This window comes from Myxine glutinosa, chromosome 1, assembly GCF_964187855.1.
Source record: "Myxine glutinosa chromosome 1, kmMyxGlut1.1, whole genome shotgun sequence".
Lineage (NCBI taxonomy): Eukaryota > Metazoa > Chordata > Myxini > Myxiniformes > Myxinidae > Myxine > Myxine glutinosa.
Genome location: NC_136261.1, coordinates 235,056,436 through 235,083,813, shown reverse-complemented (window position 1 = coordinate 235,083,813; position 27,378 = coordinate 235,056,436). Strand labels below are relative to the sequence as shown.

The following is a 27,378-nucleotide window of genomic DNA, read 5'->3' as shown; positions in this document are numbered from 1 at the left end:
ATATATATACATACATTTATATACATTATATATATATTATATTATATATATATATATTACATACATTATATATATTATATTATTATATTATATATATATATATATTATTATATTGAAGAGCAGGGCTCTTGCTTGAGACGGACGAAGTGACGGGCAAGACACAAACTCGTCCGAGAAGATGTTTATTGTAAAAACCAACTCGGGAACTCTGAAAAGCCCGTTTATCGGGCTGCATATATATCACAACCAGAAAACACAACCGAAACCGAAAGCCCCGCCTCTCAGGCGAGGCGCGCTTTGGTGGTCACGTGACCGACAGGTGCAAAGGATTATAACCGCACGCGCGGCACGCTTTGGTGGTCACGTGACCGGCCACCCCGGCGCCGTGGTTTGCCCGCCGGTTACGTCACCGGCTGGAGCAAGGAGATTCTGTTGCTGGTCTCGCTTGGGGGACCCATGGGTCGCTACACACGCCCCCCCAGAATGGACTTGATCCAGGAAGGTCAACCTGAGGGGGGTCCGGATGACCCGACCGAACCGACCCCTGGCCAGTCGCGGGGGGGGGGGGGGGGGGGGGGGGGTTCGGTGTGGTGGCGGGTGGTCGGACGGGGGGGTGCAGTGGACGGGGGGCGGCCGCGCCGCGGTGGAAGAGCCAGCCGTGGCGGCTGGCCGACGTCCATGTGGGCCGGCTTGAGGCGGTCCAGCGAAATCCGGTCCGCCCGGCCGCCGATGTTGACGATGAAGGACTTGTTGTCCCGTCGTAGGACCCGGAAGGGTCCGTCGTATGGTGGCCGCAGCGGCCCCCGGTGCGCGTCGTGGCGCACGAAGACATACTCCGCCGTGCGGAGTGCTGGGGGGGGCGTAGGATTGGGGGTTGCCGTGGCGGGACGTGGGCACCGGGCTGAAACGTCGGGCGGCCTCCTGGAAGTCCGTGCGCTGGCGCGCGGCGGACCAGGGGCTGGTGGCGTCGGGAATGAACTCGCCCGGTACGCGGAGGGCCTGGCCGTACACCAGCTCGGCGGTGGACGCCTGGAGGTCCTCTTTGGGAGCCGTGCGGAGGCCCAAAAGGACCCACGGGAGCCTGTCGGGCCAGCCGTCGTCCTGGAGGCCGGCCATGAGTGCGGCCTTCATGGAGCGGTGGAACCGCTCGCACAACCCGTTGGCCTGGGGGTGGTAGGCCGTGGTGCGGTGCAGGGTAACGCCCAACGTGCGGGCAACCGCGCCCCATAGTTCGGACGTGAACTGTGGGCCGCGGTCCGACGAGATGTCCGCTGGTGCGCCGAAACGCGCGACCCAGGTGGCGATGAACGCCTGGCCCACGTCGGCGGTGGTGGTGGAGGCGAAGGGCACGGCCTCCGGCCACCTGGTGGTCCTGTCCACCATGGTAAGCAGGTGGGTGAACTCCTGCGATGGGGGAAGGGAACCCACCATGTCCACGTGGACGTGGTCGAACCGTCGCTCGGGCACGGTGAAGGGAGCCAGCGGAGCCTGGGTATGATGGTGGACCTTGGCCCGCTGGCAGGGTGTGCAGGCGTTGGCCCAGTCGCGGACGTCCCGTCGCAGCCCATGCCAGACGAAACGTGCCGCCAACAGCCTCTGGGACGCCTTCCGGCCCGGGTGAGAGAGGCCGTGGAGCGAAGCAAAAATGCGCCGCCGCCAGGTGACCGGCACAACGGGGCGAGGTCGGCCTTGGGAGATGTCGCACAGCAGGACCGTGTCCGCGAAGGGGACGTCAGCCAAGTGGAGGCCCGTGTCCGCCACCCGGAGCGCCTGCACTGTGCCGTCGGTGGCCTGGTCCGTTGCCATCAGGGCGAAATAGACGCCGAGGTGGACGGCGTTGGCGCCGGCTCGAGAAAGGCAGTCGGCCACGGCGTCGTCCTTCCCGGCGACGTGCCGGATGTCCGTGGTGTACTCCGACACGGCGGAGAGGTGGCGCTGCTGGCGGGCCGACCACGGCTCCGTGACCTTGGCCGTGGCGAAAACCAACGGCTTGTGGTCGACAAAAGCCGTGAACGGGCGGCCCTCCAGGAGGTGGCGAAAATGGCGGACGGCCAGGTACAGCCCGAGGAGTTTGCGGTCGAAGGTGCTGTACTTCAACTCGTTGGGCAGGAGTTGCCGGCTGAAGAACGCGAGCGGCTGCCAGGCCCCGTTTACCCATTGTTCATGGACCGCGCCCATGGCGTAGTCGGAGGCGTCCGTGGTGAGGGCGATGGGAGCCTGGGGGTACCGGGTGGGCCAGCAGCGTGGCGTTGGCAAGGGCCCGTTTTGCGCCGGTAAAAAGCAGCGTCCATGTCCGTGGACCAGACAACGTCGCGTTTCGCCGGCTGGCCACGGAGGGCGGCGTTCAATGGCCGCATGAGTTGCGCAGCTCGGGGCACGAAGCGGTGATAAAAGTTCACCATCCCGAGGAACTCCTGCAGCGCCTTGACGGAGCGGGGGCGTGGGAAAACGGCGATGGCCTCGACTTTGGCCGGTAGCGGCACGGCGCCGGTCCGGGTGATTCGGTGGCCCAAAAAGTCGATCGTCGCCGCACCAAAGTGACATTTGGCCGGGTTGACGATCAATCCGTGCTCGCTGAGGCGGCCGAACAGCATCCGGAGGTGGAGGAGGTGCTCGGCTCTGGACGTGCTGGCGATGAGGATGTCGTCCAGGTAGGTGTAGAGGAACGGCAAGTCGCGCAGCACGCCGTCCATCAGGCGCTGGAACGCCTGTGCCACGTTTTTGAGGCCGAAGGGCATCCGGAGGAATTCAAAGAGGCCGAAAGGTGTAATAACGGCCGTCTTCGGGATGTCGGCCGGGCGGACGGGCACCTGGTGGTACCCCCGAATCAGGGCCACTTTTAAAAAAATGGTCCGCCCCGCCAACCGGGCGGAAAAATCCTGGATGTGTGGGACGGGGGTACCTGTCGGGGGTAGTGGCGTCGTTAAGGCGGCGGTAGTCGCCGCATGGCCGCCATCCGCCCCCCGGCTTCGGGATGATGTGCAGCGGCGAGGCCCAGGCGCTGTCGGAGCGCCGCCCGATGCCGAGGCGCTCCAGCCCAGCGAACTCGGCCTTGGCGACGGCGAGTTTGGCGGGATCGAGACGGCGGGCCCGTAGTAGGGATGTGATGCTCGATGCCTTGACGCACCGCGATGGCCGAAAACGTCGGTCGCGTGAGGGCCGGGAACTCCGCGAGGAGACGTGCGAAGTCGTCTGCCAATGGGAGGACGCAGGAAAACTCAGTGGGCGCGGAACGGCTCAAGGCGCATGCCAGGGAGCTGAAAGTTTCAGCGTTGACGAGACGCCGGCGTTTCACGTCGACCAGCAGCCCGTGGGCGCACAGAAAATCGGCCCCGAGCAAAGCCATGGGGACGTCCACCGTCACGAACTCCCAGTGAAAAGAGCTGGCTGCCGAAGCGGAGGGCGACGGTGCGTGGGCCGAAGGTGCGGATGGCGGAGCCGTTGGCCGCGATTAAGGAGGGGCCGCAAACGGCGGCCCACCTGTCCTCCGCCGAAGCGGGAATGACGCTCAGCTGGGCGCCGGTGTCGCAGAGAAAGCGCCGCCCCGACGCTTGGTCCGCGATGAATAGCAGGTTTCCGGAACGGCCGGCGTTCATTGCTGGTAGGGAACGCCGGCCCGCCCGTTTACCGACTTGCCGAACGTGCACGGGGGGTCGACATGATCGGGCCTGCCGCCCGAACCTGGCGTGGAAATAACACCAGGCCGGGGTCCGGCGGGGGGCTCCGGTCGACGCGTCGGGACCGGGCGACGCGGCGTCGCCGCTGCCAGTCGCGCCGGCCCGGCGGCCTCCGGGAAGGAAACTGCGTCGCGGGCGCCGGGCGGGTGGGCGGGAGGGCTCCCGGCCGCCACCCCGACGAGCTGGCTCGCCGCTCCGGCGAGCTGGCTTGCCGAATCGATCTTGTCGGCCCTCCTTGGCGAGGTCGCGTTGGTTCACGATGGTCGTGCCTGCCAGGGCGACCCGTACCTGGGCCGGGAGCTGGCGAAGAAAAAGCTCCCGAAACAGGAAATCCGAGGGGTGCTCGCCGAGCAACGCGAGCATGTAGTCCATGCGTTCGGACGGGCGAGTATCGCCGAGCTCAGGAAGGTCGAGCAGGCGTCGTGCGCGCTCAGCCGGGGAGAGGGCGAAAGCGCCCAGAAGAAGTGCCTTGATGGCGTCGTACTTGCCGTCAGCGGGCGGGTTCTGGAGGAAGCTCAGGCAGCGGGCGGCGGTCGCGGAGCCAAGCGCAGCGACCATGTAATGGTATCGCGTGGCGTCCTCCGTTATGCTACGCAGGGCGAACTGGGATTCTGCCTGCGCGAACCAGACGGCGGCATGTGCTTCCCAGAAGGTGGGCAATTTGAGGGACACTGCGGTGTCCATCGCGTGTCGTAAATTCGGGGTCACCAGTGAAGAGCAGGGCTCTTGCTTGAGACGGACGAAGTGACGGGCAAGACACAAACTCGTCCGAGAAGATGTTTATTGTAAAAACCAACTCGGGAACTCTGAAAAGCCCATTTATCGGGCTGCATATATATCATAACCAGAAAGCACAACCGAAACCGAAAGCCCCGCCTCTCAGGCGAGGCCCGCTTTGGTGGTCACGTGACCGACAGGTGCAAAGGATTATAACCGCACACGCGGCACGCTTTGGTGGTCACGTGACCGGCCACCCCGGCGCCGTGGTTTGCCCGCCGGTTACGTCACCGGCTGGAGCAAGGAGATTCTGTTGCTGGTCTCGCTTGGGGGACCCATGGGTCGCTACAATATTATTATATTATATATTATTATGTATATATTTAATTTATATTCTTGGTTCGTGAAAGAACCTGTGTGAAAGAACCTCTTGGTCATGTGTTGAGGAAGGATGAAAGTGACTGGGTGAGAAGAGTGATGGAAGTTAATGTAGAAGGAAGTAGAGGACGGGGAAGACCGAGAAAGACTTGGCTAAAGATGGTGGAAGAAGAAATGTGGGCAAGGGGGTTAACAAGGAGAGATGCAGAAAATAGGGCAAAATGGAGAAGATTGTCATGGGGGCCGCAAGGCTAACCCCCGCTCTAGCAGGGAAAATGGCCTTAAAATGCATGTTGTTGTTGTTGTTGTTGTTGTTGTTGTTGTTGTTGTTGTTGTTCTTGTTGTTCTTGAAAGAGCCAACTGACAGAGGTTAGAAGGCAGAACTGATAGTAGGACAAGTTGGTCAACGGGATAAATGAACAGGAGAGATAAGAAAGAAACAACTTGTAAATATATAGAGCAAGGTACGGGGGCGGGTGGTTATCGGAGTTGATGAGGGTCGAAGAGATCATCGGTGTGATGAAGAGTGCCCTGAGGTGGTGGTGGACTAAAACCACCGTTTAGAGGCCATTTTTAAACGGTGGTGGACTGCAAACCTGAAACGCTGGAGGGAAGAGTGGGATTGGACAGACTAAGTACATTCCACATGTGTGTAAACAGAGGAACAAAGGATTGGTTGGTGAGCAGTTTGGGAGTTTCCAAAAAAATGGGTTGCTGGAAGCATCTTGAGGGGGATTGTGGAGGGTTGGGGCGATAAAAGAGCAAAGGTAGAACGATGAGAAGAGAAGATGTATAAAATAACGAGGTGGAGCAATTTGTTCCTTGCTGATGAAATAAATATTTTCCGACAAATAGACGAGTTTATTCTGACCTTTTGGTCAGATGTATCACTTTAAAATTTTGAAAACGTAAAGGTAAAACTTAAGTTTTCTCGGGTTATAAAAGAGATTTGTGCAACAGAATATTGAGAATCTAGCAAGGTTCCAAGTTAATAGCACGTTTTGATTCCTTGCAGTCATGATTTATGAGATATCCACACCCATATCAGATGTCCTGTGGTCTCAGAGGATGTTGCAGAGGTATCACACTTACCTTTGAGCTGTCATGTCTCGGTTTAATTCCTGATCTGTCTGTAAACTGTTGGATTTATGCTTCACAGGCAGTTGCATCGCTGTGTGCCGTCTCTCGGATGGACTTTAAGCTGGAGGTCTCATCTGCTAAGAATAACTGGTGGACGTTAAAGATCCCACGATGTCTTTTGCGAAGAGAAGGCGAGTTATCGCCGGCACCCTGAACTGGCCTTAATTATCTTGGTTGACCGTCAGGCCTGGCGAGATGGTTTGTGGAAAACTTGGGCCAAATATGTTCCCAGGCTGACCCCACAAGGAGGTGGCAATAATTGTGGCTGTTATACAGTGTTGTAGTAGTAGTAGAAGTAGTAGTAGTAGCTGCAGCAGTAGCAACAGCAGTAGTAGTAAAACGCAGAAGATCTCTTGTGTTGCCATATATATAATTATTTAATTTTTGTTGAAGACTGAATGATAGAAAATCAATTTTGCTTCATTTAGAAATGGGAAATCGTAATTATGGCCACATTTATGCGAATTGCCTTTTTCTTTTTTGGATTGTGTTTTGTTACTAAAATCAAGACTCACAGAAAAGGTAATTGACATGGGAGGGGCAGATAGTAAAACTGCCTTTCGTGCTCCACCTTAAATATGATTAAACTCATTGTTTGACACTAATATGTGCTGCACTTTTTAATCCAACAGCCTGATCATTCCCAAAGATGAGGTGCGAAGCCACAATTGTGTGCGTGACCTGAGGGTCATGGTGTTGCAGCAGCAACAGAAGATCAGCGATCTTGAAAAGCTCACAGCAGAAAACAAGCAACAACTAACAGACCAGGTGCATTGATCGCATGTGCAATGACATGGTGGAGAAGTAGGTAAATGGTAAATGAAAACCAGGAAGTTTATGGGCATGTTCAAGTAGCAATGGGTTACCTTGGCACCGGACATCGAGTCCTTCATGGTTGAGCATATGACTGAATACACTCAACTTGAATGTTCTCCAAATATAATGCTTTTTACCTCTGCCACCAAAGGTGGATGGAGGTTATGTTTTCACCCCTGTATGTATGTCTGTCTGTCTGTCTGTCTGTTTGTTTGTTTGTTTGTCTGTCCGTTTGTCTGTCCGTTTGTGAACAAAATATCTCAAAGTTATGGACAGATTTGGACGAAATTTGGCAGAGATGTGGCGTATGTGACAAGGACGAAATGTTTAGATTTTGGTCCGGATCCGGCTGGTATAATTTTTTAAGTGATTCTTCACCATTGGGAGATAGGGCCAAAAACGATACAAAGCAGGATATCGCAAAAAGTTATTTTTTGTACACAGAATCGAGGCTCGTGAAAGAGCTAACATTTATCAAACAAACAAATCAAACAGACAAACAAAATATATAAAAAGAGGGAGCGGAAGACAAGATGGGGAGAGAAGGGGAAGCACACAAACACAACATTTGAGAGCAGGGAGATGGGTGGGAGGGAGAGGGCTTTGGGGGAGGAGGCGTGGGAAGAAGGGGGGGGGGGTGGGAGAAGTATAAAACACAAGGACACCAAGGACTTCCAGGACAGAAGTTGGTATTTCAAAAAAGTGGATTTGGGGTGAAATTAGCAGGGGTAGAAAAGATCAAGGTTTTGGATGGGGGTAGATAAGAGATGGTGGTGAACAGCTGTTTTAAAGACCTGGAGGGTGGAGTGGGATTGCAGAGAGTGAGGGAGTTTGTTCCAGAGGCGGGAGAAAAGAGGAATGAAGGAGTGAAGGTGAGCAGAGAGTCTTGATTTTGGTAGTTTAACCATAAGAGGGTTGCAGGCAGATCTTGTGCGACCTGTAGGAATATTTGGGGAACAGAGCCCAGAGAGAGCTGGGGGGGCAAGGCCAGAGAGGAGTCGGTAGAAGACGGAAAGACCACCAACCTGCCTGCGGTGAGTGAGTGAAAGGCCCTTGGAGTTACCTTCATCGGGGGAGATTCCAATGATTCTGAACGCTTTGGTTTCAACAGCGTGAAGACGAGCTAGGTGTGAGGCAGGAGCACCAGCCCAGAGGGGAGAGCAGTATTCCATTGAGCTGCAGATGAAAGCCTTGTATGTGGTGAGGAGCTCAGGTGTGTCAAGGAAGGACTTCGCCTGACGGAGGATGCCCAGCCGGCGACTGGCTTTGGAGGCCAGATTTGAAATGTGGTTTTCCCAGGAAAGATCATGGCAGATGGTGAGACCCTAAAGCTTGAGTGACAGAACTTCTTGGAGAGGATTATTCAGAAAGTGGATGGGAGGGTTGTCCAGTCGGTCTTTTCGGAGAGACATCGTAAGAGTGTGAGATTTGTCAGGATTGAAAGACATGTTCCACTTGTTTGCCCAGTCTGTGATTTTGTCCAGGTCTGCAGAGAGTGAGGAGGCTGCAGACTGCAAACTGCAGACTGCTCTAAACTTAGCATGCTGTTCTCTGTTATGTCAACCTTCCCCTGACCATGTTAGGACTCTGTCTGTCTCTTGCGCATCTTTTCCTCACCACTCCGTTGTCATTACTGTACTCTTTCATCCTCCATCACACAGTTATTTCACGAGTGAAAACATTGACTTAAAAAGCCTTGTGCTTCCACTATTAAAGAAACAACCAACAAAACCATTCAAGAATTGCAATAAATACATATATATATATATATATATATATATATATATATATATATATATATATATATACATATATATATTGTTGATGATTTGAGAATCCTGTGTGTAATTTGTTGTAAAATATACCCTTTTGTGTGCTGTAAATATTCCTTGTAAATACCTCCAAGTGTAAAGGTCAAAGGTCGTCCTTAGTTAGGCCATCGCACACACGTAGCAAATCATAAGTTTCCCTCAGTAGTTATGTCCTTAGTAAATGTCAGTATAAGGCTCTGTGGTCCACTAATTCATTGCGTTGCATCAATTAAATAAGATAGTTCCCCTTTCAAGTTTCCCCCAAATCGTCTGCTCAAAGTGCAAGTGACATTTGGGCTGTTTTCGGCGGTGTTGGCCGCCGTTGCATTGGGCGGTTTTCACTGCCATCATTTTCACCCCAAGACTCCATCGCACACGAGGCCAAGGAGGGGGCAGGAGCCGCCGGATCACGGGCGTGGCACCACCTCGTCATCAAAGGTGGAGCCAAAGAGCCTTGCCCACCAATCAGCGCCGAGGTGAGCAAAAACCGGAGGCGTGCCATAGGAGTTGGCGGATCATCGCGCCATGCGCGATATAAGCGCGGACACAAGCCTTTTCGTGGCAGATGCGTGACCCAGCTGAAGCAGCCAAGAGAGGACGACACATGAGGGGGTGCTCATATTGCAGCAATAGGCCGAGACCCTCTAGGCCCTATTGCCGGTTGTGGAGACGCGGAGCTGCCAGCTGCTGTTCGCTTCGAGCCCGGAACGTGGACCTCGACGGGGTACATTTGCCCGGACCTTCCCGCCCTGCCATCGGCTTGGACCTTCTCCTCCCTCCAGTGATTACAAATTCCCCATTCGTGTACGTGAGTTTGTTTTGTGTGTCTTGTCCCTGGGTATAAGTTAAGACTGCATAGATAAGCTAATAATTGCACTGTGTCTTCTGCTCCTTCCATTTCCCTGTATATCACCTTGATTGCTCTCTTTTCTTTGGGTTGTGTTAATAATTAATAAATATCTGTTCTTCTGTACCTTTGCCTTCCTTCTTTCTCATTCGGTCGCTTTAGCTATTTCCAAATTGAGTGTACGTGGCGCGATTCGGCCAACGCATATGAATCGGGTTTAGCCCCTTCGATAAACGGCTCACGCCGCAGTTCGCTTCGCTCGGCGCAACCAATCACGCTGCGGCCGTGAGCGGGAGTATTTCCTTGCGTACCGAGAGGTGCTGGTATTTAGGTCATAGGACGGGTGGGCCTAATACCCTACCCAGCGCTGACCGGGCGTGACGTCATACCCCCAGGACCATGTCAGTCAGTCATAGACGAAGGGATTAACCCCCCCTCGATAAGGGGGCAAGAGGCCGACGTTGGGTTCCGTAACAATTGGTGTCAGGAGTGGGATTCGGACCCGAAGTGCGCTTAACGCACTCAAAATTACGAGTGGTACAAAATTTTATTTTAACATCCAAATTTGAAATCGCGCCATGGATGATCAAGGCGACCGGATGCCGGTGGGGGAATTAGAAGAAGGGTTAGAGTCGACCCAGGACCCCAGGGAAGTGTATATGGGGGAGAGGGAAGAGGAGAGCAATGAAGATGTGGTTGCGGGGGTATCGGGTGCGCAAGATGGTCCCCTCGCGCACGTGGTTGCAGAGGCACAAAATGGCGGCTCGCACATGGCTGCGGCGGGGGCCACGCCCGCTGCACCAATGGGGGTGGTCCAAATGCAAGCCTTCATGGCCCAATTCCCCATAACCTTCCCCATAACCCCTCCCCTCCAAATCGTCCCCATCACCCCTCCCCTCCAAATCGTCCCCATCACCCCTCCCCTCCAAATCTTCCCCATCACCCATCCCTTTCAAATCTTCCCCCTTTCCCCTCCCCTCCTAATCCTGCCCATCACCCATCCCTTTCAAATATCCCCCCTTGCCCTCTCCCCTCCTAAACTACCCCTTCACCCCTCCCCTCCAAGACTCCCCCTCGCCCCTCCCCTCCTAGACTCCTCCCTCACCCCTCCCCTCCAAATCTCCCCCATATCCCATCCCTTTCAAATCCCTCCCCTTGTCCCTTCCCTCCCAAACTCCCCCCTCACCCCTCCCCTCCAAATCTTCCCCCTTGCCACTCCCCTCCTAATCCTCCCCATCACCCATCCCTTTCAAATCTCCCCCCTTTCCCCTTCTCTCCTAAACTACCCCCACACCCCTCCCCTCCATGACTCCCCCTCGCCCCTCCCCTCCTAGACTCCTCCCTCACCCCTCCCCTCCAAATCTCCCCCATATCCCATCCCTTTCAAATCCCTCCCCTTGTCCCTTCCCTCCCAAACTCCCCCCTCACCCCTCCCCTCCAAATCTTCCCCCTTGCCACTCCCCTCCTAATCCTCCCCATCACCCATCCCTTTCAAATCTCCCCCCTTTCCCCTTCTCTCCTAAACTACCCCCACACCCCTCCCCTACAAGACTCCCCCTCGCCGCTCCCCTCCTTGACTGCCCCCTCACCCCTCCCCTCCAAATCTCCCCCATATCGCATCCCTTTCAAATCCCTCCCCTTGTCCCTTCCCTCCCAAACTCCCCCCTCGCCCCTCCCCTTCAAATCTCCCCACCCTCATTTCTTCTCAATTTCCCCCCTCTCACTCCCCCTCCTCAAAGCGTCCTCCCCGCTTCTTTCCCCTTCCAACTCTCACCTCTATCTCCCCCAACCTTCTGCCTCGCTCTTCCCCCTCCTCAAATAACACCTCATTGTGCCTCACCCAATCACCATCAAACCTTTTGTCCGCCCCATCCTTCCCTTTCTCCGAGCTATTCTGAAATCTCTGACACACCTTCAACAGCTCTCCCTACCTCTTCCACCTCTTTCACATCTTACCCTACCCCTCCTCCCCCCTGTTCTGTATCCGATGCTCCCCCTTCCTCTTCATTAACGGTATGGACCGCAAACATCCGGGGCCTTCGTTCAAACTTAACTGATCTCTCCATACAGGTTGCTTCTGTCAAACCAAACCAGACGTGATCTGCTTAACAGAAACTTTCCTCCTTCATGATGTCTCTGATTCCTTAGTATCTCTCCCGGGTCACTCCCTCCTCCGGTATGATAGACCTGAGCCTCGTCCTGGAGGTGGGGTTGCTATCTTTATCAAAAACTCTCTTCCTCACTCGCCCTGCACTGCACTCTCTCCACCTCACCCCCAGGAATACCTCTGGCTATGGCTTCCCCTTCGCTCCCACCTCTTGTTCATATGTGTGTTGTACCGTCCACCAAACAGTGATGACTCCATCTACATCTCGCTGTCTGATAATATGGACCAACTTCTATCTACTCATCCCAACTCTCTCTTCCTCATATGTGGTGATTTCAACTGTCATCATGCCAGTTGGCTGGGTGTGGGTACCTCTCTCACCAGCCATGGCTCCTCAGCAAAGGACTTCTGCGACTCACTGGGACTGACACAATCTGTCAATTTACCGACCCGGATCGCAGTCAACGGAGCATCTTCTCTTCTGGACTTGGTTTTGACTAACTTCCCTGAAAATGTCTGCTGCTCTTCTGCTCCAATCGGATCATCTGATCATGTCCTTGTTAAAGTGGACATCTCTCTGACCATTCTCAGGGAGCCTGCTCAGCGTCGACGAGCCTGGCATTTCACTCAGGCCAACTGGCACGGTCTTCAAGCAGCCATCAATCATCTGGACTGGTCTCCCATCTCTACCACCTCTGACATCAACTCATCCTGGGAATTCTTCCAAAGTAAATTGCTCTCTCTCATGCACAGATTTATCCCATCTCGTCTTCAGTTGTCATACCCTTCCTCCCGTCCATGGTACACGGAATCTTGTGGTGAGGCTGTTGCCCAGAAACAACTTGCCTTCGTCTCCTGGAAAGCAAATCCAACGGAAGGAAATCTCATTTCCTTTCACAAAGCCCGAAACAAGTGTGTGTCCACCCTCAGGAGAGCCAGGAAACAATATCTCTCCGTTCTCAAGACCGAACTCTCTTATCTGTCTCCCTCTTCCAAATCCTGGTGGCGTCTGGTCAAATCCGTTTCTGGTGTTTGTTCCCCCTCCAATCCCCTCCCTTACCTCAAACGGCTACACAGCTGACTCCGCACGTGAAAAAGCTGAATGCCTCAACTCTGTGTTTGCCTCTAAATCTTGTGTCCCAAACCCATCCTCTCCGTACCATACCCAGTCGTACCCAGCTGCTCCTGGACTCCGTGTCCTTTCCTCCTGACAAGGTGGAAAAGTTTCTGTCAACCCTCGACTGATTCTGCAACTGGACCCGACGGCATCAGCCCACGGGTCCTAAAATCCTGCTCTGCCGCTCTATCTCACCCTCTCTCTGTTCTCTTCACCCTCTCTTTTGCTCAAGGTCAACTGCCATCTGCTTGGAAATCAGCCAACATCACCGCTTTGCACAAAAAAGGTGCAAAAACAGATCCTAGCAACTACAGACCAATCAGCCTTCTCCCAATTATCAGCAAAGTCATGGAATCCATCATTGCTTCGGATATGAAATCTTTCCTCTTCTCCAATGGCTTGATCTCTGATCATCAATTTGGTTTCAGACCAGGTCACTCTACTCTGGACATGCTGCTTCTGCTGTCTCAACAATGGATGGAGGTCCTCAATGCCAAACAGGAAATTAGAGCTGTCTCCCTCGACATATAACGTGCCTTCGATACGGTCTGGCACCCCGCTCTGCTCACCAAACTCTCCTCCTTTGGTATCCAGGGAAATCTCCACGCATGGCTGGCGGACTTCCTCTCTAGTCGTCGTCAACGTGTGGCCCTGAATGGGTTTCTCTCATCTCCTCTTCCTGTTCAGGCTGGAGTTCCCCAAGGCAGTGTTCTGGGCCCTGTGCTTTTTCTGGTCTTCATCAATGATCTCTCTGACTCTCTTGAAAATCCTCTCTATCTCTTTGCTGATGACTCCACTCTCTGCCGCTCCATTCCTCTTCCCTCAGATCGGCAGTCTGCAGCCTCCTCGCTCTCTGAAGACTTGGACAAAATCACAGACTGGTCAAACAAGTGGAACATGTCTTTCAATCCTGACAAATCTCACACTCTTACTATGTCTCTCCGAAAAGATCGACTGGACAACCCTCCCATCTGCTTTCTCAACAATCCTCTCCAAGAAGTTCTGTCGCTCAAGCTTTTGGGTCTCACTATCTGCCATGATCTTTCTTGGGAAAACCACATTTCCAAGCTGGCCTCCAAAGCCAGCCGCCGACTGGGCATCCTCCATCGTGCGAAGTCCTTCCTCTGCACACCTGAGCTCCTCACCACATACAAGGCTTTCATCCGCAGCTCAATGGAATACTGTTCTCCCCTATGGGCCGGTGCTCCTGCCTCACACCTAGCTCGGCTTCACGCTGTTGAAACCAAAGCTTTCAGAATTATTGGAATCTCCCACGATGAAGCTATCTCTGAGGGCCTTTCACTCACTCACCGCAGGCAGGTAGGTGGTCTTTCTGTCTTCTACCGACTCCTCTCCGGCCTTGCACCCCCAGCTCTCTCTGTGCTCTGTCCCCCAAATATTCCTACAGGTCGCACAAGATCTGCCAGCAACCCTCTGATGGTTAAACTGCCGAAATCTCGGCTCTCTGCTCACCTTCACTCTTTCGTTCCTCTTTTCTCCCGCCTCTGGAACAAACTCCCTCACTCCCTTCAATCCCACTCCTCCCTCCAGGTCTTTAAAACAGCTGTTCACCACCATCTCTTATCTTCCCCCATCCAAAACCTTGATCTTTTCTACCCCCGCTAATTCACCCCAGATCCACCTTGTTTGAAATTCCAACTTCTTTCCTGGAAGTCCTGGCATTGTCCATATGTTTTATCCCTCTCCCACCCCCCTTCCCATACCTCCCCTCCCCCCAAAGCCCTCGCCCTCTCTCAGATCTCTCGATGTCTCCATGTCTCTCGGTCCCTGCTCTCAAATGTTGTGTTTGTGTCCTTCCCCCTCTCTCCCCATCTTGTCTACCGCTCCCGATGTTATATGTTTTATGTGTCGGTTTGTCTTTCTGTGTGATTAATGTTCGCCCTTTCACGAGCCTCGATCTTGTATACAAAAAAAAAAAAAAAAATTCATGGCGGAAATGAAACGGGAGAATGACGATCTTAAAAAATTGAGTGATAAAATTGAAGGGATGGGAAACCAAATTGAAGGGTGTGGAAACGGAATGAGTGAGCAAATAAGTAAATTTGGGGACAGAATGGGTGAGAGGATACAAAAGTGTGGGAAGACAATGGATCGCATGTTGGGCGAGAGGGTCCCAAGGGTGCACGACGAGGTAAAGCAGGTCGAGAAGCGCTGGTTGCGCGAGGCGGAGGAAAGCGCGGGTACAATGACGGGTGTAGAGATCGCGACCCGGGGTATGGGGCAGCTGGCGACCGCTGAGGTAGGAGAGAAAATTTTATTATAGCCAGCGGTCGTTGAGGTGAATAAAGAAAAAGTAGTGGTGGGTATAGTTGAAATTGAAAAGACGACGGAGGTAGCCCGGGAATTGAAGGGAGAAATGGATTATGTGCAAAGTCCGTGCTCACACCTTGATGCCGTGCTTAATCCTTATAAAGATTTGCAGGTGGTGTTGGAGCGAAGAAGAAGAAGCGCCCAGGTGAGTCGTGCTGTGTATTGTGCGGGGAGATTTTGCAGGAGGATGTTTGGCGCAGAAAGAATTTTCGCGCGCTTGGGATCGAGGAAGCATCCGGGTGTTGGTGAAGGGTCCCCTGTGAGTGGAAATGGCACGCGTGTGAGGAAAAAGTGTGCGTCAAAGAGTGAGCGTGTTGTAAAGTATGGGAGTGATAGAGTGCGAGAGCGAATGCACGACGGAGGGTCTGTGTGAAACAGAGTGTACGGAGTGTGACACGGAGAGTGAGTTGGTGGTGGAGCGGGTGTGAGAATGCACACCTGGAATGGTCGAATGTGTGCAAGAGTGTTCACCTGAGTTAGTGGTGGTGCGTGTGCGGGAGGGCACATCAGAGCGTGTTAGTGGGTTGATGCAAGAGTGCACGCCCATGGTGAGTGTTACGGAGGACGTAACGGAGGAGAGGTGTGGAACGAAGTGTGCGAACGGCGAGTGTGCGCAAGAGGGTGCACGAGAGGTGTGGTGTGTAACAGGGAGTGCGGTGGTGAAATGGACGGAGTGTGTGGAATGTACGGGCGGCATTGGAACGCCGGATTTTGTGAGTGTGAAACGGGTCGCGTATGCAAGTGAAGCATCGATGTTGACCGGGGCAGCGTTTAGGGCGATGGATAGCGTGCGCGGTGCGCTTTGTTGGATGCGAGGCCCCGCACGGTCGAGTCCGGGCCTTGTCGGGCAAGGCGACCGGTCCGGTTCAGGGACAGGTTGTAGGAAGCGGAATGGTGCCCCCTAGCGGGGGCGGGGTTCCGACCGGGCGAGATTGAGCCATCGGGCCGGAGGCCGCAAGGTTCCGCGCCGAGATGGTGCGTGGAATCTCGGCCCGACCAAACTGCCTCCCTTGTTGAACCGAATGCCGGACGGATTCAACCTGCAGGCAAACAAACCACCCGAATTCATTGCTCGGCTTTGCGAAGCCGAGTTTTAATGATGTGACGACGCACCAAGGCTCAGATATAGCAGAATGTGATGGTAATAGTGTTTTGGACCCGAAATTTTGGGATAGGGAATTTGTGATTGGTTGAAATTTGATGACAAAATTGATAATGATAGTAGAAGATACCTGATGTGGTGGGATGGCAACTCTGCCATCCCTCGCGCAAACGGGGCACATGAGCAAGAGTTTTATGGGGTATGGCAGTGAAAACTAGCCCGGGAGGGTTTGGATAAAATGTATAGGGACCTAGAGATGACCATAGGTAACTGGAGATTTAAGTAGGGACATTACACCTGTAGTGGGGACGTAGAGTGTAGGGGAGTTGGATTATAACGACGAGGGAGCGTGATAATATAAGGGGCGACTGGGAAGGGCGAGTTTCAGAGGGGAGTAGTTAGATCAGATGATGCCGTGTGTTTGAGAATCGAAAGTGTATGAAGCAGCGTATGAGGAATAATTGTGATTGCGAGTTGTATTGAGCGTGGAGGTGTATGGAGCAGTGCATGAGGAACAATTATGGTTGTGCATTGTATTGAATGATTGAAGAAGCCTGGGAGGAAGGAGGGTGCAGGTGGCACCAGGTGTGATTGCACAGGTGTGCAAGTGACTAGGTGTATGGAGCAGTGTATGAGTGAGTAATGGTGATTGTGTGTTGTGTTGAGCAAATGGGCCTGGGAGGAAGGAGGGTGCAGGAAGCACCAGGTGTGATGGCACAGGTGTGCAAATACAGGTGTATGGAGAATGGTTGTGTGGAATACATGGAGTATGGAATATATGTAGTATGGAATGGATGGTGTGGAGTGAGTATGGTGGAAACTGTGGAGTGGAGTGGATGGTGCGACGGTGTGAATGGGGGAAAAGTGGACCCCTATCACGAATACCCGGGGAGGGTAGTTTAAGAGTTAGGTAGAGGGAGTAGGTAAATTGTGGTTGGATATTGGCATCTGTGGTGCGTGTGGAAGAATGGTGTTTGGATGGGTGCATTAGTGACGTGGAAATGGCTGGGCGTGTGGCCTGTTAGTGTGTGTAGTTAAATGGGCACTCCGCCACTGTGAGGATGTCGGCCAGGTGAGGCCGCAGGTGGGCTCTGGGAGCCGTTAGAGTTGTGGATGGGGCCCGAGGATCCAGAGGACGGACCCGTGTAGCCCAGTGCCAGAGGGCACCGAGTGGGGAGAGCGCCAGAGGGCCTTCCGCAGGTAGATAGGTTAGGGTAAGGAGCAGGTAAGCTCGGAGGCAACTGCAGTGGTGGAGGTGTGCAGGTGGGTAGACCTGCTGGGAGAGCCACACGACCCAGTCCTGAAATTGTGCAAAGGCACAGGGAGTTGAATCGGGGGAGTGAGACCCCAAATTTGTGAAGCACCACAGTTTGGTCAATGGGAATTTGGTTCTTAAAACCACATAGAGTAAGATTGCCAATGGATTGGCAGGGAAAGACCCCGGGTAGTGTAAAGTGTGTTAATGTCATTTAAGAGGATAGTTAGGATTGAAATCTCCTTGCACCATCTACATCCACTCACCTGAGGTGACGGTGCTCCACACCATGCCATGGTTGTTGTTGTTTTTTTGTGCAAATGTTTTGGATTGTGAGACGCATCATGACGTGGGTGTGACATTGTGTTGTTGTTCCATCTCTCCCTCCTTATGAGGATTGATGATGAATTGGTGATGGCAAATTTTGGATTAGAGGGATTGTGGTGACGAATTTGGTATATGGGAGATATGGGAGATATGGGGAACACGTGACGGCAGTGACGAATTTGTAAATGTGTAGGTTTTTGTAAATACGGGGAGGGGCAAGGGGGGTAGTGTAGGTCACATGTGGGGGGGGGGGGGCGTATGGTAGGGACGAGCTTTCTCACTTCGCTCTCCGTGCGCACCTCGTTCTGCATTACCTTGTTTGATGTGTACCCTTGCGCCCTGACCCATTACTCACCTGTCTTCTGTTCCCCTGTCTCCCACCTGAGGACTGTGCTCTCTGGGCACTGAGAGGAGCGTGCAGGGAGGTCGCGTCCGTGAGCCCGAACCCCCTCAACCAGCATGCTTGCATTGATGCACCACTTATGGACCGCCGTTCTGCGGCCAAGCACCACTTTATGGACCCCACGTTTTGGGGCCTGGCACCTCTGCTGGGGACCGGCCATGGTGGCCAGGTAATCTCACTTGCGGCCCAGGGTAAAGGTGGCACCTATGCCAAACAGGTGGACCACCCTTAGTTGGCCCCGTGGCCCTAAATAAAAAGTGGACGTGTTGGTGCCCTTTTATTTCCAAATAGGCCGCAAGTAGAGAAAACATCAGGAAGAACATCGGCCCAGCAGAGAAGAATAAGACCACCACCAGTTGTTGTTTTTTTTGTGTGTTATTATTATGAACTGGTGACTTGCACTGAATGGTGCTTTTGGTGCGGTTTTGGTGATTGGTGCTTTGGTGTTTATTGGTGCTGGTGCGTCGATGCAATGCATGCTGTCTCCTCCCTCCCAACAGGAATTTATTTTTTTTGTTTCCCTAAAAGAAAAATCACAAGTCCTGGGTTGCGTTTTGTTAATAGTCAAAATAATGTCACTGTAAATAATGCTCCCCCACCGTTCATGTTTAGTTTGAAAATAATTCCGCAATTCGGTTAGCTGTGGGTGTGAAACTGTCAGGCAGGGTGCAACGCAATTAGCGGGACATATTTATTCGTGTTTTAAAATTGTCGCACTCAGGGTCAGGTTAATTGGAGAGGGAATTACACCTACGTGCCACACTAAGCTAGATTTTTATAGGCCCGGGACGTGCCTGAAGGAAGGAGGGTGCAGTGTTGAGGATTTGAGAATCCTGTGTGTAATTTGTTGTAAAATATACCCTTTTGTGTGCTGTAAATATTCCTTGTAAATACCTCCAAGTGTAAAGGTCAAAGGTCGTCCTTAGTTAGGCCATCGCACACACGTAGCAAATCATAAGTTTCCCTCAGTAGTTATGTCCTTAGTAAATGCCAGTATAAGGCTCTGTGGTCCACTAATTCATTGCGTTGCATCAATTAAATAAGATAGTTCCCCTTTCAAGTTTCCCCCAAATCGTCGTCTCAAAGTGCAAGCAACATTTGGGCTGTTTTCGGCGGCGTTGGCCGCCGTTGCATTGGGCGGTTTTCACTGCCATCATTTTCACCCCAAGACTCCATCGCACATGATGCCAAGGAGGGGGCAGGAGCCGCCGGATCACGGGCGTGGCACCACCTCGTCATCAAAGGTGGAGCCAAAGAGCCTTGCCCACCAATCAGCGCCGAGGTGAGCAAAAACCGGAGGCGTGCCATAGGAGTTGGCGGATCATCGCGCCATGCACGATATAAGCGTGGACACGAGCCTTTTCGCGGCAGATGCGTGACCCAGTTGAAGCAGCCAAGAGAGGACGACACGTGAGGGGGTCCTCATATTGCAGCAATAGGCCGAGACCCTCTAGGCCCTATTGCCGGTTGTGGAGACGCGGAGCTGCCAGCTGCTGTTCGCTTCGAGCCCGGAACGTGGACCTCGACGGGGTACATTTGCCCGGACCTTCCCGCCCTGCCATCGGCTTGGACCTTCTCCTCCCTCCATTGATTACAAATTCCCCATTCGTGTACGTGAGTTTGTTTTGTCTGTCTTGTCCCTGGGTATAAGTTAAGACTGCATAGATAAGCTAATAATTGCACTGTGTCTTCTGCTCCTTCCATTTCCCTGTATATCACCTTGATTGCTCTCTTTTCTTTGGGTTGTGTAAATAATTAATAAATATCTGTTTTTCTGTACCTTTGCCTTCCTTCTTTCTCATTCGGTCGCTTTAGTGATTTCCAAATTGAGTGTACGTGGCGCGATTCGGCCAACGCATATCAATCGGGTTTAGCCCCTTCGATAAACGGCTCACGCCGCAGTTCGTTTCGCTCGGCGCAACCAATCCATTAAGCTGCGGCCGTGAGCGGGAGTATTTCCTTGCGTACCGAGAGGCGCTGGTATTTAGGTCATAGGACCGGTGGGCCTAATACCCTACCCAGCGCTGACCGGGCGTGACGTCATACCCCCAGGACCACGTCGGTCAGTCATAGACGAGGGGATTAATCCCCCCTCGATAAGGGGGCAAGAGGCCGACGTTGGGTTCCGTAACAATATATATATATATATATATATATATATATATATATATATATATATACAGTGGTACCTCGGCTTACGAGTGCCCCAACGTACGAGTTTTTCGGGATACGAGCCGTCGCTCGGGCGGTTTGTTGCTTTGGGATACGAGCCGAGATCCGATGTACGAGCTCAAAAAATTTATTTTTTTGAATTTTCCGGTTGTGGCTTCCGGTTCCGGTCACGTGGTTATCTTGCCGTGAAAGCATCTCTGCTTGGATATAAAACACGCAATCGTCGAAATACATGAGCGAGGAATCTCCTTGCTCCAGCCGGTGACGTCATCGGCGGGGATCCCCGCCTCCAGAGTGGCTGGTCACGTGACCGCCAAAGCGTGTCGCGCGTGCGGGTATAATGAGCTACACCTGTGGATCACGTGACCACGGAAGCACGCCTCGCTTGAGAGGCATGGCTTTCGGTTTGCGTTTTGCTTTATAAGGCGCGATAAATGGGCTTTTGAGTGTTAGCGGTTCATGGCGTTGACGGTTCATGACGGTTCATGACGGTTCATGACGGTTCATGGCGTTGACGGTCAAAAACCCATTACATCAATTTTACCAGGCACTGTACAGTAAGTACAGTGGACACCAAATGCACGGTGGAAGGCTAGAAGTAGAAGATCGTCCAAGACAAGTGAGAATAAGCCATACTTTGGAGATGACGTCATTCGCTGGTCCGATAACCAAAGATGTGGTATAAAAAACCAGGTGAGCTAACAATGCAGCAATGAAGGAATTCGGCCAAGGCACCGGCACACAACGACCTACCTACATCGAAAGACTCAATGCCAATGGTGACAGAAGCCAAGACTGCCGGCTTAAACACCGCCGAAAGACCACGGTGTACCAACTTACGATGCAGAACATCTTGCACTTAATATGATGACAACAGGTGCCATCCTCTGACGTACCATTACAGGTACAGGTACAGTACACGTGAGCACAGAGCAAAAGTTCACTGAAACCGAGATTAAGAAAAAAGAAAAAACACCTCGTGGTCCGTGCTCGATATCCGAGTTTCAATCTTTTCAAACACATGATGCTCTCGGTCACGGTATCTCCTGCGAGCTGCTTCTCCTTCAACCACACAAACAACAACTTCTCCATATCTTCATGGATAGAGGTCCGGAGCTTTGAAATAATCGTAACGCCCTTGGCTGGCGTTATAGCCTTTATGGACTCCTTCTGCTTCAAAATCGTACATATCGTAGAAGGAGTACGATCGTACTGCCTCGCCAAGTCGACAACACGCACACCTCACCTGGCATGCTCTTCTCCTCTGCTTAATAAAACCAGTTTATTTCTTTACATTCTCTTGTATTATGTACAGTATATACGAGGTCGTGCTTGTTTATACATTATTTGTTATTTATAAAGTACATTTTTGTTATTTAAAAGCACCTAACAAAAAAAATTGGTGTTTTTTTTTTGAGGCTGGAACGGATTAATAGCATTTCAATGCATTTGAATGGAAAAATTTGCTTTGACTTACGAGCGATTTGGCTTACGAGCTCCGTCACGGAACGGATTAAACTCGTAAGCCGAGGTACCACTGTATATATATATATATATATATATATATATATATATGTATATATGTATATATATAGTCACGTGAAAAAGTAAGTACACCCCATGTAAAGTTTTGACTTTTTCAACATATTTCAACATACAGCTACTTGATCTTCATTTCAACAATAATGAGAGATGAAGGTGATATAATATAACAAATATCATGAAACATTTACATTTTGTCGTCCATTGTATGATTTAAATAAACATAAATGCAAATTTCGCATGTGGAAAAAGTAAGTACACCCTTGGCTCTAATAGGTGGTATTGCCCCCTTTAGCAGAAACAACCTCAAGTAAACGTTTCTTATAACTGTCTACCAGTCTCTGACATCGACTGGGAGAAATTTTTGCCCACTCCTCCATGCAGAATTCTTTCAGCTGTGCGATGTTTGAGGGGTTTCTTGCATGCACAGCTCGTTTCAAATCCCCCCACAACATCTCGATGGGATTTAGATCTGGGCTTTGACTTGGCCATTCCAGAACCCTCCATTTCTTTCTTTTCAACCATTCCTTTGTGGATTTACTGGTATGTTTAGGGTCATTGTCATGTTCTTGCCCTGATGTTCTTTCTGGACAGCAAAGGTTTCCTCCTGGCACACCTCCCATGTAGATCAAATTTGTGCAGCCTCTTTCTAATGGTAGACTCGTGCACTTTGACATCAACAGTGGCAAGAGCTACCTCTAGGTCCCGTGATGACATTCTGGGGTTCTTAGAGACTTCTTTCAGCATCTTGCGGTCTGCTCTCAGGCTGAACTTGCTGGGGCGGCCTGGCCTGAACAAGTTGGCAGTTGTTTGGAATCTTCTCCACTTGTAGATGATCTTCCGGACAGTCGAATGATTGATTTCAAATTGTTTGGAGAGCTTTTTAAATCCCTTCCCAGACTCGTAGGCATCTATAACCTTCTTTCTGAAGGCCTCAGAGAGCTCTTTTGATCTAGGCATGGTGACGCCGCACACTTCAACAACAAAGAGCAAACCAAACTAAATGTCTGAGGTTTAAATAAGACAGGTTCCTCCAATATCCTCTCTAACGATGTTCTAATCATTTGCACCTGCGCTGGTGCACCTGATTCTAATTTTAGGTATTTGAAGTAGTGATAAATGTAGGGGTGTACTTACTTTTTCCACATGCGAAATTTGCATTTATGTTCATTTAAATTATACAATGGACTCCAAAATGTAAATGTTTCATGATATTTGTTATATTATATCACCTTTATCTGTCAATATTGTTCAAATAAAGATCAAATAGCTGTATGTTGAAATATGTTGAAAAAGTCAAAGCTTTACATGGGTGTACTTACTTTTTCACGTGACTGTATATATATATATTGTTGCAGTTTTAGAACCCTCACTTGTGTAAATACTTGTAAATAATTCTCATCGTTAAAAGGTCAAAGGTAGCATCCATAGTTAGGCCACAGCAACACGTAGGACACCTTAGAAATCCCAGTTATTTCGTTATTATGTGTTTCAGATAAGGCCGTGTTCCCAATCGTTGAATCTGCGTTGCATCAATTAAATAAGAATAGGTCCCAATCCATTCCGGCCATTTTGCCAACCTCTCTCTCCCAATTCTGTTACGCGCCTTGGTTAGCGTTCGCTCAGGCGCCGCCATTAACCATGCGGTCAAGCTTGAGAAAGGAGGGGTGAAGGGCCAAGGACAAGGTGTGGCCCTGTCAACCAGCCATCAAAGGCGGAGCCGGTAAGCCCTTACCAGCCAACCAGGGCTGAGGTGAGCTCGCTGGCGGGCATGGTTTCCAAGCGCGCGGATTGATCTGAAAGCGCGTTATATAAGCGCGAGCGCCAAGCCCTTTCACGGACTGCGCTGGGGGACTCCTTTTTGCACGGACTGCGCGGAAACGTCTGATCGTGGCAAAGCCTTTTGATACGGACTGCGCCACGAACTGCCTTTTGCCTACGAAGAGAGAGAGAGAGAGAGAGAGAGAGAGAGAGAGAGAGAGAGAGAGAGAGAGAGAGCGAGCGCGTGCTTGGCACGATATACGTTTATTACGTACGCAGCATCCCAGTCCCCCCGATATATGTAAGGTCCGCTCGCCGTCAACGACACGCGGCGCGCTGCCGGTCTGCTGCCTTTTTCCATCACCACCACGGCACGAGTCGGGACCGGACGAGGAGCCTGCACATCTACCTGAACTTTCCCCCCTACCCGCTACAATCCCGTGTAGGTGTGTACGTTTGTCTGGGATTGTTAAGTTAAGACTGTATAGTTAAGCCTGCACTGTGTCCTGCTCCTTCTCCTTCCTGTACATTCTTTCCTTTCCTCTTCTTTTTGGTTGTAAATAAATTCACCTGTTCTTTCTTGGTTTTTCCCTACTCCGATCGCATTCGTCTTTTCTTTCAATTGAATACCTGTGGCACGATTTCGGAACCGCTCAGAATCGGGTTTAGTCTCTTGGTTAATGGCTCGGGCCGCAGATTTCTAACCGCTCAGCAATTTCCATCTTATCCGTGGTTCGAGCCGGAGTTATTTCCCTGCTCGCGGTCGGTGTTGGTAATTAGGTATTTGGGACCCAAATTGACCAATCACCCTACCCAAGACTGACCGGGAGAAGCGTTGTAGCTTCCAGGACTCGGGACGGCCAGCTTAAAAAGACAAGGGGATTAACCCCCCTTGATAAGGGGAGAGCCGACCCCTGAATCTGTAACAATTGGTGTCTGGGAGTGGGATTTGAAGCCCGAACCAAATTTTTTAACATCTGAAAAATTTGGTCAAAAATTACGAGCGGTCGAATTTTTTATTAAGAGCCAAATTAAATCGTGCCATGGATAATCAAGGCGATCGGAGGCCGGTGGGGGGAAATGATGAGGCAGAGGAGGAATTAGGGTTAACCCAGGACCCCCGGGAAGAAGTGGGACAATGGGGAGAGATGGAGGAGGAAAGGAATGAGGGTGCGGTAGTGGGGGTTGCAGGCGCACAAAATGGCGGCGCCTCGCACATGGCGGCAAGGGCCGCGCCTGCCTCGCAAATGGGGGTTATGGATGTGCAATCCTATCTGGACACCTTCATGGCACAAATGAGGGCCTATATGGTAGAGTCGGGGAGTAAGATGGATGCAATGGGCAGTCGATTGGAAGTAGAGGGGGACAAATCAAGGGCGGATATGAAAGAAATGTGGGAAGAAGTAAGGGGTAACATAAATAAATTGGAAAACCAAATCGGGGGGTTGAGAAATGATACGGGAGATCAAATTGGGGGGTTAGAAAGTAAATTTGGGGGATTAGAAAATAAATTGGGAGGATTAGAAGACAAAGTAGGGGACCAATTGGAGGACATAAATGGCCAAGCCCGGGAAGTAAACGAGGGGCTAGCAAGGGGGCAAGCCAGGTATGAGACAAGGGAAGTTGAGAGGGAAATTGACCGCCGGGCGGGCGAGGAGGTCGCATTTGTACACGACGAGGTAACGCGACTTGAGAAGCACGGGGAAAGCGAGGCTGAGCAAGGCGCAGGTAACTGGATGGGTATAGAAATCGCGACCCGGGGTATAGAGAAGCCGGCGACCGCAGAATTAGAAAATTATATTTTATTAGCGCCAGCGGTCGTCGAGGAAAAATAAATTAAAGAATTAATAATAGTGGAAATTGGAGAGACGGCGGACTTAGAACAGCACTCGTGGAAGGAAGAGATGGAATGCATCCAAAGTCTGTGGTTACATCATGATGCCGTACTTGTTAACTCGAATGAAAATTTGCAGCTGGTGCGTGTGGAGAAAAGGATCCCGAAGGTAAGCCGGGCTGTATATGTCGCGAAAAGATTTTGCGCGAGAGGGTTTTTCGCGCGCTTGGGATCCAGGCCTAACCCGGGCGCTCGTACGAGGTCCGTGGTGCGCTGTGTGAATGGCAATGGCGCCAGAGCGCGAGTGTATTACAGAGTGCGGGGAAGGATGCACGACAGAGTCAGAGAATGAGAATGGATGCACATCGGAGTGTATGTGTGAGGGTGAGAGTGACACGGAGAGTGAGATGGATGAGGAGCGTGTGCGAGGATGCACACCGGAGCGCGTGATTGGGTGTGCGACGAGGGATTGCACACCCGTGGGTAGGTGTGCGCTGAGTGGGTGTGCAACAGGGTGCACACCCGTGAGTGGTACGGAGTACGTACCGGGAGGGAGTGCGCCAGGGTGTGCGTGAGAGAGGTGTGTAACAGAGAAGTGTGCGGGCAGCGAGTGGTGTGCACCTGATTGTGGAGGGAAAGGGAATGCACGAGCGAGTGCAGTAGTAGTATGCGTGGGGTGTATGAGAGGCGTTGGAGCGCCGGGATGTGTGAATAAGAAAAGGAACGAGTGCTGTGAGCATGCGAGGCGAGCATCGACGTTAACCGGGGCAGCGTTTAGGCCGACTTATAGCCGACGCGAGCTCTCGGGGCGTGGTGCGCTTTGTGTGCTGCTGGGGCCGGCGGGGATCGGTGCCGCGTCGCTCCTGCACGGAGCGCCGTGCACGATTCTGGCCGGGCTCCGCCCTGCACGGTCGGTGCCGCGTTTTTCCAGGCCAGGCAAGTCGACCGGCCCGGTTCGAGGGGAGGTAGGAGGGGTCGGAGCGGCGCCCTCTTGTGGTGGCGGCGCTCCGGCCGGGGAAGGCTGGGCAACCGCGCATGGGAGCGAAAGGCCCTACGTAGGGATGATGCCTGGAATCTTGGCCCGACAAAACCTCCTCCCCTGAATCCGAATGGCGGACGGACCCAACCTTCAGGAGACAGACCACCGTATGCATTGCTCGGCTTTTTGAAGCCGAGCTGTGAAAAATGTATTCCCGCACGAGAGGCTCAGATTAGTGGACAAATAGAAATAGTGATGGATGGTAGTTGTACCATTCATTCTTTGGGCAGAGGAGCTATAGTTTATGGGGTGGCAGTGCAAACTAGCCCGGGAGGGTTAGGATAAATGGTATAGGATCTAGAAAAATGACTATAGGTGACCAGGGTTTAAGTAGTGACATTGTACCTGTAGTGGGGACGTAGAGTAGATTAGATGGTTGATAATGACGAGGGAGTGCGTAGTCTAAGGGATGACGGGGAGCACCAGTATTAGAAGGGAGTAGATAGTTTAAATGATGCTGTGTGTGTGCAGGAAGTTTCAAATGAAATGAGGAATTGGTATGAAGGTTCCTGGTAGTGCTGAGCAAATGAGGCAATGCTCGAGAGGAATGTGTGTGTGTGTTGAGTGATTGACCTGCAAGTGAAGTACAGGTGTGTGGAATGAATGGTGTGGAGTAAATGGAGTGTGGAATACGTGGAGTGGAGTGTATGGTGCGAAGGAGTGGATGGGGGAAGGATGGACCCCTTCACGAATACCCGGGGAGGGTAGTTTAAAAGTAGGTAGAGGGAGTAGGAAAATGTGGTTGGATATTGACATCTGTGGTGCGGGTAGTTGCACAGAAGTGTTTTGTTGGGTGCATGAGTGTATGGAATGGCTGGGCGTGTGGCCTGTTAGTACGAATGGTTGGTTGGGCACTCCGCCACTGGTAGTCTGTCGGCCAGGTGAGGCCGCAGGTAGGCTCTGGGAGCCAGGTACAGTTCAATGGGGCCCGAGGATCCGGAGAAGGACCCGGGTAGCCCGATGCCATGGAGGGCAGTAGTGGGGGTAAGCGCCAGGGAGGGC

The 27,378-nt window shown here is 52.0% G+C and overlaps 1 protein-coding gene across 2 annotated transcripts in view; it reads left to right on the top strand.

Moving 5' to 3' along the window:
- Nucleotides 1-27,378, top strand: part of RNF41 (ring finger protein 41) — a 130,946-nt gene that overhangs the window by 90,164 nt on the left and 13,404 nt on the right. For both annotated transcript variants that reach the window (XM_068128738.2, XM_068128748.2), the window contains one exon: nt 6,545-6,680. In XM_068128738.2, the coding sequence (XP_067984839.1) occupies nt 6,545-6,680 (136 nt within the window). The remainder of the gene's footprint in view (nt 1-6,544; nt 6,681-27,378) is intronic.